Source organism: Arachis duranensis, chromosome 1 (assembly GCF_000817695.3).
Source record: "Arachis duranensis cultivar V14167 chromosome 1, aradu.V14167.gnm2.J7QH, whole genome shotgun sequence".
Taxonomy (NCBI): domain Eukaryota; kingdom Viridiplantae; phylum Streptophyta; class Magnoliopsida; order Fabales; family Fabaceae; genus Arachis; species Arachis duranensis.
The window spans coordinates 5,856,910-5,869,695 of NC_029772.3; the positions used below are offsets into that span (position 1 = coordinate 5,856,910).

Consider the following 12,786-nt stretch of genomic DNA (forward strand, 5'->3'; position numbering starts at 1 on the left):
TGGTTAAGGAAAAATTAGATATTTTTTTTAATTTGTGAGACTATATATATATATAAAATATATTAGTTTATGTGTGCGTCATTTATTTATTCCAATATTTATGTGTGTAAAAACTTAATGAACGTAAAGACAATTTTATTAAAGTATATATAATTTTATAAATACTGAGGTCCCTATAATGAAGGGGCCTCAACGACCAATACTCTAAATAGTGTCATGTCTGATCAGGTCAATAAATGTGCATGAGTTTATTTAAAGGTGTACCAGCACTTGAAGATTCCCAACTAATCAGAGAATATATCCATAATTCTTTTTTAGAATTTTTTGTGATAAACTTTATTGATTTGTATGCAAATTAATCGGTGGTTTTTGTATTTGTCAAACAATCATACTCTTCGGTTGTTCACGGGTGTATGGCAGTTCAGGTGGAGTTTTGGACTAGAGCAACTAATTGAAATAGAGGATCTGGACCTGAGCACGAAAATCGTGTATAGAGTGATTGGCTGAGTTGTCGGTGGGTCGACGGGTGGGATCACCTGCAAGAACACACCGATGCTAAAGTCAAGGTTCATACAATAAGACGGCTAATAAGGGTAAGAAGGTGACGTACCTCTGAAGAGGGGTAGGTTTCTCTTTATTTATACTCTGAATTCGAGTAGACCCCTTCTCTTGGGATCATCCACCTAAAAGCTTCTGGTAGTTGTCCAAGTCTTCTCAATAGGATACGAGGTGGCACACGTGTCGCCTTCGGGTTCGGGTCGAATATTTGGCGGGTCGATGGTCCGTAATTGGACCTATGGCCTGTGTTGGACCAGGCCGGAATAGTGCCCCCAATGTACCAAGCCGTGAAGCTCAGAGCTCGTGACTGGTACATTCGAATTATTTGCGTTTTCTTGGGTTAGGCTAGCTCCGTAGCCTGGGGACCCGTTGATGAAGCTCATACCTTCAGTGCGCGTGTGGTGTTCCCAACCATTACTTGGAGTGTCGTTTCGATTTTTGTGCCGTGAGAATTAAATGCTATATTGCTATTCATGATTGATTTGAAAGTAGAAAAAAAAGTCCATTTTGTCCCTGACTCTTCGCACTCTCCATAGACGGTGTCAATGTTCGGTTGCTCGAGTGTATGGCGGTTTGGGTGGAGTTGGGACTGGAGCAACTAATTGAGATAGAGGATCTGGACCTGAGCGTGAGCCTCGTGCATAGGGTGATCGGCTGAGTCATCGGTGGGTCGGCGGGTGGGGTCACCTGCAAGCACACTCCGATACTAAAGTCAGAGTTTGTACAATGAGACGGCTAATTAGGATAAGAAGGTGATGTACCTCTGAAGAGGGGTAGGTCCCTACCTATTTATACTCTGAATTCGAGTGAACTCCTTCTCTTGGGTCCATCCATCTGAAAGCTTCTACTAGTTGTTTAGGTCTTCTCAATAGGACATGAGATGGCGCGTAGGTCATCTCCGGATTTGGGTTGAATATCCAAAGGGTCGGTGGTCCGTAATTGGACCCATAGCCTGTGTTGGACCAGGCCGAAACACATACTAAATATATATTAAAATCAATAATTAAAATTAGTTATTAGTATAAAATAAATATTAAAATATAAAATATTTATTAAAAAAATTAAACTACATATATATTTATACAGAAATATATAATATGGATAAGTTTAATATACATATAATATTAATAATTTTAAATGTTTAAGTATGATGTTTTTACAACTCCATCCAATTGTTCAATTTAGATTTTGGATATTACCAATTTTAAAATCTAAAAATTAGTGTATAAAATAAAATAACAATTTAAAATTTTTGTGTGACCTAGATCTTTGATGATTAAGGTCTAGTTATTATAAATATCATTATAAGAAAAAGATTTATTATCTCATTTATTTATTTTTTTATTATCTATAGATTCATCACATGACTATCTCGTTAGGAGATAAGATAGAATATATGTTTTCAAGTATTAAATTTATGAGAAAGTATGAGAAGCCAATGTATGTATTGTATAATATATATAATGAGGGTTAAATTATAATTAAAATTAAATTATAGTCAATTAATTAATTTTAAATAGTTTTTAATTTTAAATTTAAAACAAATTAGGATTGTAATCAGTTACACCAACACACAGACTCTCTCTCTATATGGTCTTACCCTCTCTCTCCCTTTCTTCTCAGTTATCCCCGTCGTGCGTAGAGGTCACCCTCCACCATTACCTTCCGGTCGTGTGAGTTGTTCTCGCCGCACCACACCATGACAGCGACTCCAACCAGCACTTTTCTCACCGCCGTGCGCAGAGGTCACCCTTCACCATTACCTTCCAATCGTGTGAGTTGTTCTCGCTGCACTGCACCATCGCAGCGACTCCAACCAGCAACCTGATGTTCATTTCAGTATGTATTTGGATGGTTAATTTATTAATCAAAATGCATGGTCATTTTGCGTATATGATACCACTTATTGATTACATGATTATCTTTACACACATATGTCGGATGTTCACAATTACTATACGCGTTGATGGTTGGTTTTTGGACGCGAGGAAGTTCGATGCTTTAGTTCGCGTCCTCCGCGATGATTCAACCAGGTCACGGTCGGATGTTCAGCCGCATTTGGTGCAAAGCAGTTCCTTCCCGCGAGGGGGTAGGAGCCCAGTTCGGGTCGGAGGAGTTGCGCGCAGAGGCTAGGCTATAGTCACGATGGGATGTGCAGTGGTGACGGTGCGAAGGAGTTGCGGCCACTGAGGGAGGATGCTCGCGAAGAAGGGTGGGCGATGCGAGTCTGCTAGGTGCGGAAGCAAGTTTCAGCGCACACGGCGGGGCGGCATGCGGGTTTTGAAATTATGGGTAAATTGGTGGTAGGATAAATTGAAACTGATGGCCATTTTTTCTAATTTATATTGGGCCAAATAAACAGCCCATTGTAACAATTGTATAGATACCTCATGTGTATACTTCCACCATTAAATGCATAGGATAACCAGCTATAGCTGGGTTTCGAACCTGAGATGTGGCTTCTGTGAGGCCAACATATTGGCCATTGGTGCAATGCCTCGGCCATTGAGAGTTGTGTGTTGAGTTCATTAATGAACCTATATGTATGTTGGGCTTGGGCTCAACTTGGACCCGATCCAATCCGTTAGCATTTTTAACCCATTGGCCCAACTTTGGGCCATATCTTTAAAATTAATGCCTGGTTTTTCATTTCTAATATTTTTCTAAGATTTTTGACTGTTTTAAATCTTTCTTGCACAGTACCGGACAAACTTAAATCGGTTCGACTGCCGGTTCACGATTTTTTTGGTTTTTTTGCAGAAAGTACATTTAAATCACATTTAAATCATCTAATTCTCATTCTAAATTTTTGGATCCTATTTTGGACAATATTAATTATTTAATTAAACATTTAATTAGTCACGATTCTTACAGGGCAGGGATCCTAGCTCGAGTCCCCGCGCCTGCCTTGGGGAATTTTGTCCCCCATCTCCATCCCCACAAAAAAAATTCCTTACAGTCGAATCCCCATTCGGGACAGTCCCCGCAGGGATCTCCGCGTCTCAGAGAGTTTTACCATCCCTTAATCAGTGACCGGGTATTGCTTCTTCTTAGGGAAGACATTGGTTTGTTGGTGCAGCAAGAAGCAGACAACAGTGTCGTGCTCCTCTTCAAAAGCAGAATACAGAGCGATGAGTCAAGCAACGCATAAGGACCAATGGCTGGTGTACCTTCTTAAGGAACTTCAAGCAGAGCATCGAGCTTCGTTTGCTCTTTTTTGTGACAATCAGTCAGCCTTTCACATAGCAGTTAATCCTTTTTTTTTTTAACGGACAAAGCACCTCAAGGTAGATTGTCACCTAGTCTGCGACAAGGCACAGGAAGGAATGGTGAAGCTGCTCCCCATCATGACAACTTAGCAAACAACAGACATTCTTACCAAAGCATTATCACCAACACCCTTCAATACTTGTCATAGCAAGATCGATTTATTGAATATGTATACACCTAGCTTGAGTGCGGCTGTCACGTTAGTGGTATGGTGGTTAGTCATTAACTTAATAACACTAGTTTCTTAGGCTCTTTTGTCTTTTAGTAATTAGTTTAGTTAAACACATTATATATATGAGTTAAACTCTAAAATGGTCCTGAGATTGGCGTTTTGCACTAAAATCATCCGTGAGATTCCAATTGCACTAATTACATCCCTGAGATTGAAAAAATGCACCATATTAGTCCCTGACCTATTTTTCATTAACGACGTGATGACATGGCATGATGATGTGGACTGTATGTGACACGTGTTACTTCATGATTTGGCCACGTGTAATGATATGATGATGTGGCGACCAGTGACACGTGGCATGCTGACGTGGATGTTTATGCCGCGTGTCACAATTTTATTTGGTCACGTGTCCGGTTGTGACACATGCCATAACAGTATTCGTCCACGTGTCATTCATTATGCCATCATTGTATATGCACCAAATTAATCCCTCACTTTTCATTAAGTGACTCATTTTAGTCCCTGAAATTGAATGTCGTGCACCAAACTAGTCCCTTCACAAATTTTTTTCTCATTTTTTTAAATTTAAAATTTTAATATCTTGGATACACTAATTTCAATTCTATTTTTTCATATATCGTTTAAATACGAGTGCTTTTATAAAAAATTTTAAGATTTTAGTTTTAATTATATAATTTTTTTAATAATTTAACATTGGTAAATTTTGTAATATATAAATATGTTATTATAAAAAAATAATTATATGATTGATTAGACACATTTTTTTTTCATAAAAAAATATGTTTTTAACAAGAAATTAATAATTAAAATAAATATTTTTTCTTACGAAATACACATTTTCGTTATGTATAAATGAGCTAGATTGAAGGAACTTCAAGCACCCTCACTACCACCTTTGACCTCTGCAGTCTAGACGAAAGAGGTCATAGATGGTAATGAGGGAAGCTTGAAATGCCTTCACGTCAACTCCAAGACGGCAGCTATTAGAGGTATCCGCAAGAAAAAAAATATTTTATAAAAGTACTGAAAGAGGTCGGAGATGGTAGTGAAGGTGTTTGAAAACCCTTCACGTCAACTCCAAGTCGGCGATTAGGGTATTCGCAAGAGAAATTTTTTTTTATAAAAACACTTTTATTTGAAGAACATGTGAAAAAATAGAATTGAAATTAATGCTTTAAAAAATATTGAGAATTTTGAATTTATAGAAAAAATGAGAAAAAACTGGTGAAATGACTAGTTTGGTGCGCGACATTTAATTTCAGGGACTAAAATGAGTCACTTAATACAAAGTGAATGACTAATTTCGTACATATACAACGATGGCATAATGGATGACACGTGGACAAATATTGTTACGACACGTGGCACAACCGAACACGTGGCCAAATAACATTGTGACACGTGGCACAACCATCCACGTCAGCATGCCACGTGTCACTGGTCACCACATCATCCTATCATTACACGTGCCAAATCATGAAGTGACACATGTCACTTACAGTCCATGTCATCATGCCATGTCATCACGTCGTTAATGAAAAATAGGTCAGGAACTAACATGATGCATTTTTTTCAATCTCAGGGACGTAATTGGTGCAATTGGAATCTCAGGGATAATTTTAGTGCAAAATATCAATCTCATAGACCATTTTAGGGTTTAACTCTATAATAGCAATTGAAAGGTCTCTCTGTCATTTCACACATTTCAGAATCACAAACTTCTTTTACGTTCATCTTTTCTCTCTCTCAAACTCATGCTAATAGCTTGAAAGCTTCTTCATAGATTACATCTCAACATAACCTAAGAAATTTATACATTATTTCCTCAAGCTTTCTTAGGTCCATGAATTGCTTAAAATTATATTGCAACTCAATCTAAGAATTTTAGATATTTTTCTGATCTTTTTAGCTAAAAACTCATATTGGATATCTTACCAACCAAAAACCTTAGATATTCAATCGATCTTCTCATACAAGACTTGGACTAAATTGTTGTATAACCTAAGAATTTTAAATATTTTACGACCTTATTATGTAAGACTACTCGAGGTAGGTCACGGTCTAAACTACGAACTTTAGATATTCTTTTCGCAAGCTTTCTCAAGTCTATGAGTGGCTCAGATTGGATACTCCATCAATCTAAGAAACTTAGATATTATTGCTTCAGACATTCTCAAGCTAAGAAATAATTCGACTTGATATCCCACCAATCAAGAACCTTAGATATTCAACTAACCTTCTTAGGCAAGAGTCAGATTAGATCGTAACCTAGCCCAAAAATTTTAGATATTCTTTTCTTAAGTCTTCTTAAGACTAAAGATCGTTAGCAAATCAAGATACAATGAAGAGAAAAAAAAAGTACAAAAACACACAATCTTAACCAGGTTGCTGAGATGCATAAAAGCTTAATAACTCAATTCTCAAGCATGTCCTAGTTCTGAGATAGTTCAAGAATATCGTTTAGAAAGACCAACATATCTCAAACGTACTTAGGTACTGAAGAGTAGTACTAGTACCCACAAAATTGCAAGGACATTGTCGAAATTCTTAATTCTATATACCCTCCTATTCTTCTTTCTCAAATCTACATACTAATAATCTATAGTAGTAGTAGATGTACAATTTCAATCTAGATTACAAAGGTGTTTTCTAAACTTTAATTTCTTAAACTTATATAAGTCTAAATTTTATGAGTAAAGAGATGAAGATTATCTACAAGTTGATCTTTCAATGAATATTCTTTTCTAGACTTTTATCGCTTGTAAAAGATTGAATGCTTTTCTTATATAGTCTTAAGATGGGAAAAAGACGTTGGAATTCTGTTATAGTTGTTGTCTTGGTGTTTTTTTAAAGAAATACGGTAATGTATCTTTAGTTTGTGTTAGCTTTCATATTTTAAGGCTTTGAAGTGTATTTAGCAGTAAAAAAACGAGAAATTTTTTGAACTATTTGACTTGTTCAAATTCAAAAGATGGAGCCAAAGTGAATCATCTCATCACGAACTTTCTAAAATAGACACTTCTAGAAAATTTTCAAGTATATATTGATATACTGATATTTCAATAATTTTTAACTGTTGATCTTAATTATATAAAATATATATAATATATATAATTAAAATCAACAATTAAAATTTACTAAAATACCAATATACCGATATACTCAAAAACTTTCCAACACTTTTTGCACCTTCAGCTATTTCAAACTTAAATAGGGACCGCGTACTTCTAAAATATGCAGTCATATATATTTTTTAGATAAATAAAACAATTTTTGATGTAGTCATGTTTCGTCTTAGCTCAGCTTGTGATATTCTTTTCATTTAAGTTTCAACTTACTCAAATTTAAAAGGTATCAAGTTTTCTTTTATTACTTAAGGTGAATTTCTTAATACATTATTGACACATTTGAGTAAATGTTAGATAATGACATGTTAATAAAATTGTTAAATTATTTTTAATTTTGTTAATTATCAAAACTCTGAATTGTCATGGAGCTAACAATTTGAACCATTTAAATTTATGTATATTTAACAAGTACTACAATTTTTTTATTTACCAAATAAAAAAACTTATAACTTCAATATATTAATTTATGTAAAAATATTTTAAAAAATAGAAAATCAGTCTAAATAATCTAAAGTTATCTTGTAATAATATAAAATTATTGTCTCCTTAACTTAACTCTTTGTGAACCATTACTTAACCAATTGAATTTGCATTGATTAGTTTTAAATGGCTTTTAGACATCTCTTAGGGATCATTCTCTATCTATATATGCATTTGGTTGCTCTATATATGTATGTGAATTTAGATACACTAGTGTTTCTTTTGGAATATATATGGTACGGTATAAGAATTTGAGATTCATTCATATAGTAAGCGAACATTTACGCTATAATAAAAATCGTTTTTAGCGACACATTTTTAATAACAATAACACAATAACTACTATATTTGTTATTCAATTTATGTTTCCGTAGTAATTATATATTTTTTGTTATTTTTATATATTATAATAACAATTATATATTTTTTACGGTTATTAAAAAAGTCTTTTTGACGTACAATTGCATAATTATCGTTAAATTTTTTTAATAACGAAACACAAGACGATTAATATTTAGTTATCGATAAATATATTAAAAGTTATTTGTATTACCGCTAAAAATAAAATAAATAGCCGCTAATAATAATTTTTCTAGTAGTATTTAATTAGTTGTATTATTAGAGAATAATTTACGTATGAGAAAATTTTTGTCGAATGTTCCTGAAAAATAACTTAGCAGATTCCTATTTTTTAACACATAATTTTGTTTTTTTAAAAATATTTTTATCATATATATTTTCTGATAAGAAAACTGAAATTTCTACTTATTTATACATTAAATTGTGTGTCTAAATTACAATAAAGACTCAATATCATATCTTTTTTTTTTCTGGCCAAGAAAATACTAAATTACTATTCATTTAATTATTTGGTAAAATGTTTTTTAATAATAATAAAAGTTATTGATTTAATAGTGATGAATTTATAGTCCTTCACTTATTTCTAAATTTATAAACTTCGTTATTTTAAAAGATCAAAATTTATAATCAATCTTAAGTGGAAAACATCGCTTCAGAAAAAGAATGTCGTTCTTTTGCATCCAAATCTTTGTGACTTTTAGAAGCTACATAGAGTTATTACCTTTTGTATTTAGTGACAAAATCGTTATTCGTTGTTTTACGCCCCTTTCAACTAAGCTTTATACATACATGACTTTTGATATCTCCGTTAAGCCAAGCTTCCTTTCATTTATTTTATTTTTTTTTTCTTTTGAATTCTTTTGGTGTTCCCTGATACTCATTAGCCAAAAGCTTTCTTGATATTGACTAATAATTTTTTTTAGAATAAGTATAAGAAATTAATTTTTAATTATTTAATATTAGTCTATTTTTTTATTGTAAAATTACTTTTTTTTAACACTCACTTTTGAAATATGTAGAAATTAGGATTCAAAATTTAAAAGATTTAAAATTTATAAATTAATATTTAGAGTGGCTGACAGTGGTGGCCAACTAGCGGTGACGAAATTGTGGTGTTGGGAGAAATAGGAAGAAGAAAGAAATAAATGAAAATAAAACGATAATTTTAAAAATATTGGCTAATATTGGGTAAAAAATAATTGATTTTGTAGTTGAATTGATTTTTTTAATCTACTTGCATATTAGTGGAATGTATGATGTTCTAATTTAATTATTTGTGATTTTCAATATTTCATTGTTTTCCTTATGGTGGATTCAATCTATTTATACGAATAAGAATAAAAATGTCTACAAAAAATGAATTTCATAAAACGTAAACTCATTATAAAAATCTTACTTTCTGAAATAATTTTTTTAATGTATTAAATAGTGTGGCTATTAATAAAAACATTGATTAAAAGATTATACAGCTAGGTACATAGATATATATATATATATGTGGGTAAAAAATGTAAATAAGTCAATGGAGTTGAGAAAATACGCAAATCCGCCAAACTGAAAATTGTTTCACGAATGAGCCAAAGCACATTTCTATGTAGTTCGAACCAAATTGGTTCGAACTCACTTTCCATGTAATTCGAACCAAATAGGTTCGAGTTACAGATTGTAACCCATATCAATATAATTCGAACCAATTTGGTTCGAACTCTAACTCAATAATTCGAACCAATTAGGTTCGAATTACACACATTAAGTAATTCGAACCAGCTTGGTTCAATTTACACAGACCATATTTCGTACTAGGCTGGTTCGAATTAGTGAGGACCAGACCTGTATATATATGGTGTGAACGTGAGTTGCTATCATTAGAGGGGAGGTAAGATGGCTAGTGAGGAGAGTTTCGTAGTGTTGGTTCACCACAGAGGATCCATTAAGAGGAAAACTCGTTCCGGTGTGAAGTTCACTAATAAGGATCCTCTCTGTATTATCGTCAAGCCTACGACGAGGTATGAGGACCTTGTTAGCTCTGTACTGCTGAAACTTGGTCTAGAAGGTGTGAAACGGGTTAAGAAGTTTTTTTATCAAATTCCAATCACGGTGCTCCAGGAAACCGTGAAGTACGATTGTTTCACAATCGGGAGTGATGAGGACTTGCATGTCATGTTTCATTGTCGCCGGCAGTTTCCAGAGGTGAGGACACCAGAACTTTTGGCAAAGTTGGTTGACGCGGTGTCCAGCTCGAGGGGTTCAAACCGGAATACCACCACTTTAGCCACGGTAGCCGGTTCTAGCTCCAGACCAGCCGTTGCATCTTCCTCCATCCCTGCGTACGAGCCACCCGTCCAACCTGTCGTCTCTCCATCGTTCGCTGTTGATCTCAACAGCAGGGTAGGCGACGAGGTCGGAGAAGGGGAATATCTGCGGACCTCTTTACAGTGTGCTGTACCGGCTGGGGTTGGAGATGGATTCTTGGATGATCCAGAGGACGATGATGTCGAGCCGGATATGATTGCTGATGACAGTGGCGATGATGTTGGAGCAATTGAGCCTGCTGGGGCGGGCGGTGGTTCTAGCTCTGGCACGCAGCAGTACCCTCCACATTTTTCCTCTTTGGACTTGGATGCCATGAGGCAGGAGGGGTTTCCTGGGCAGCCGGCTGGATTTTGCGCTAGAGATGCTGAAGGGTCTGCAGGTCTGACAGAGTTTCAGGTTGGTCAGTAATTTCTGGATAAAGAAGAGGCCCTCTTAAGTGTCAAGACTTACAGCATCCGTCGAGGGGTACAGTACAAGGTCGTGGAGTCTAACTATCACCGGTATGTGTGCAAGTGTTCTGAGTTCGGCAATAGGTGCACATGGTTGATTCGGCTTAGTCTCCAACAGCGAAAGGGAGTTTGGGAGGTCAAACGTTACAACGGACCGCATACTTGTCTCGCCACCTCCATTTCCAGCGACCACAGGAGTTTAGATTACCATGTGATATCAGCATTCATTATGCCAATGGTTAGGGCTGATGCATCCGTCAGTATCAATGTGCTCCTAAATGCCACCGCCACACACTTTGGGTTTAGGCCGACTTACAGGAGGGTCTGGTTGGCGAAGCAGAAGGCTGTTGCCCTCATCTATGGTGACTGGGACGAGTCGTACAACGAGCTCCCAAGGTGGGTGTTAGGAGTCCAGTTGACGATGGCTGGTACAGTTGCAGTCCTAAGGACGAGCCCTGTTCGTGTCGGTGGATAGTTGGACGAGTCTCGAGCTTATTTTCACAGACTATTCTGGACGTTTCCACCGTGTATCGAGGTATTCCGTCATTGCAAGCCCCTAATTAGTATTGACGGGACCCATCTGTATAGCAAGTATGGGGGAACGTTGCTTGTCGCGATTGCACAGGACGGGAACTCCAACATACTCCCTGTTGCATTCGCATTAGTCGAGGGTGAGAATGCTGAGTCGTGGTCCTTCTTTTTCTCCCACCTGCGTGAGCATGTGACACCGCAGCCGGGTCTGCTGGTTATCTCGGACAGGCATAACGGCATCAAGGCTGCGCTTGAGGCTCCTGACGGAGGCTAGTTACCTCCGTCTGCATACCGGGCATTCTGCATTCGACATGTTGCGGCAAATTTTGCCCTCACCTTCAAGGGCAAAGACGCAAGGAGGCTACTTGTGAATGCGGTGTACGCTAAGACCGAGGTCGAGTTCTATTACTGGTTTGACATTCTTAGGTCCGAAGACCCGGCGATGTGTGACTAGGCAAACCGGATTGAGTATTCATTGTGGACACAGCATTGTGATGAGGGGCGTAGATTCGGACACATGACGACGAATATATCTGAGTGTGTGAACTCGATTCTCAAGGGTGTCAGAAATCTTCCTGTGTACTCGCTAGTGAAGGCAACATACGAAAAGTTGGCCGAATTATTTGTTCGCAAAGGGAGAGAGGCTGAGGCGCAGATGGGAACCGGAAAACAATTTAGTCAGCACTTGGTAAAGTGTATAGAGGCCAACTTGAAGACGGCTAGGTGCTTCACGGTTATTGTGTACGACAGGGATAACTCCGAGTTCACCGTCGCAGAGACAACTCCGATTGGATCTTTCTCACTGGGTAGCTACAGAGTCTCGCTTGCATCTCAGACATGTGACTGCGGATACTTTCAGGCACTTCATTTCCCATGTCCCCCCGCACTGGCATGCTGTGCCTACTCACGGCTTACATGGGAGCCTTACGTCCACCAGGTGTATCGTCTTAGTTCGGTCTTCAGTGTGTATCGGATGGGTTTCACACCTCCCATTCCGGAGGGTTTCTAGGCACCATATGACGGGCCGACTGTCATCCCTGACCCCAATAAGAGGCGTGCGAGAGAGGGTCGTCCGAGGTCCACTCGGATACGGACCAATATGAACGAGGCAGATCCGAACCGGCCAAAGAGATATGGGCTTTGTTGGCAGCCCGGCCACACACGTCGGAGTTGCCCACAGCTCGGAGGAGCAGAGCACACACGGGGACATGATTAGGTGTATTTGTGGCTTTGGTACTTTTATTGTTTCAATTTTGCGTTTAGATTCCACTATTATCGGTTTTCTTACTTGTAGTTGGTGACTGATAGAATTTGTTAACGTTAGTGCGATGTACTTTGAATGGGATTTTAGTTAATGAATATGTTCTGTCTGCGCAGTTTTAAACGAAATATATGTCTAATGCACACCAGAATAAATAACTGTACAAGTTTTATTAAGACATGATGCAGAAACTATGTTCGTAACTTAAATTGCTGTGTGGAACGAATTCTTAGTAATTCG

General features: G+C 36.9%; 1 protein-coding gene across 1 annotated transcript; it reads left to right on the forward strand.

Moving 5' to 3' along the window:
• Nucleotides 1-9,873: 9,873 nt before the first annotated feature.
• LOC107470401 (uncharacterized) lies at nucleotides 9,874-11,559 on the forward strand. The gene is made up of 3 exons (XM_016089824.1): nucleotides 9,874-10,701; nucleotides 10,873-11,228; nucleotides 11,343-11,559. Exons 1-3 carry the CDS (start codon nucleotides 9,874-9,876, stop codon nucleotides 11,557-11,559), a joined length of 1,401 nt encoding a protein of 466 aa, XP_015945310.1.
• Nucleotides 11,560-12,786: the final 1,227 nt, after the last annotated feature.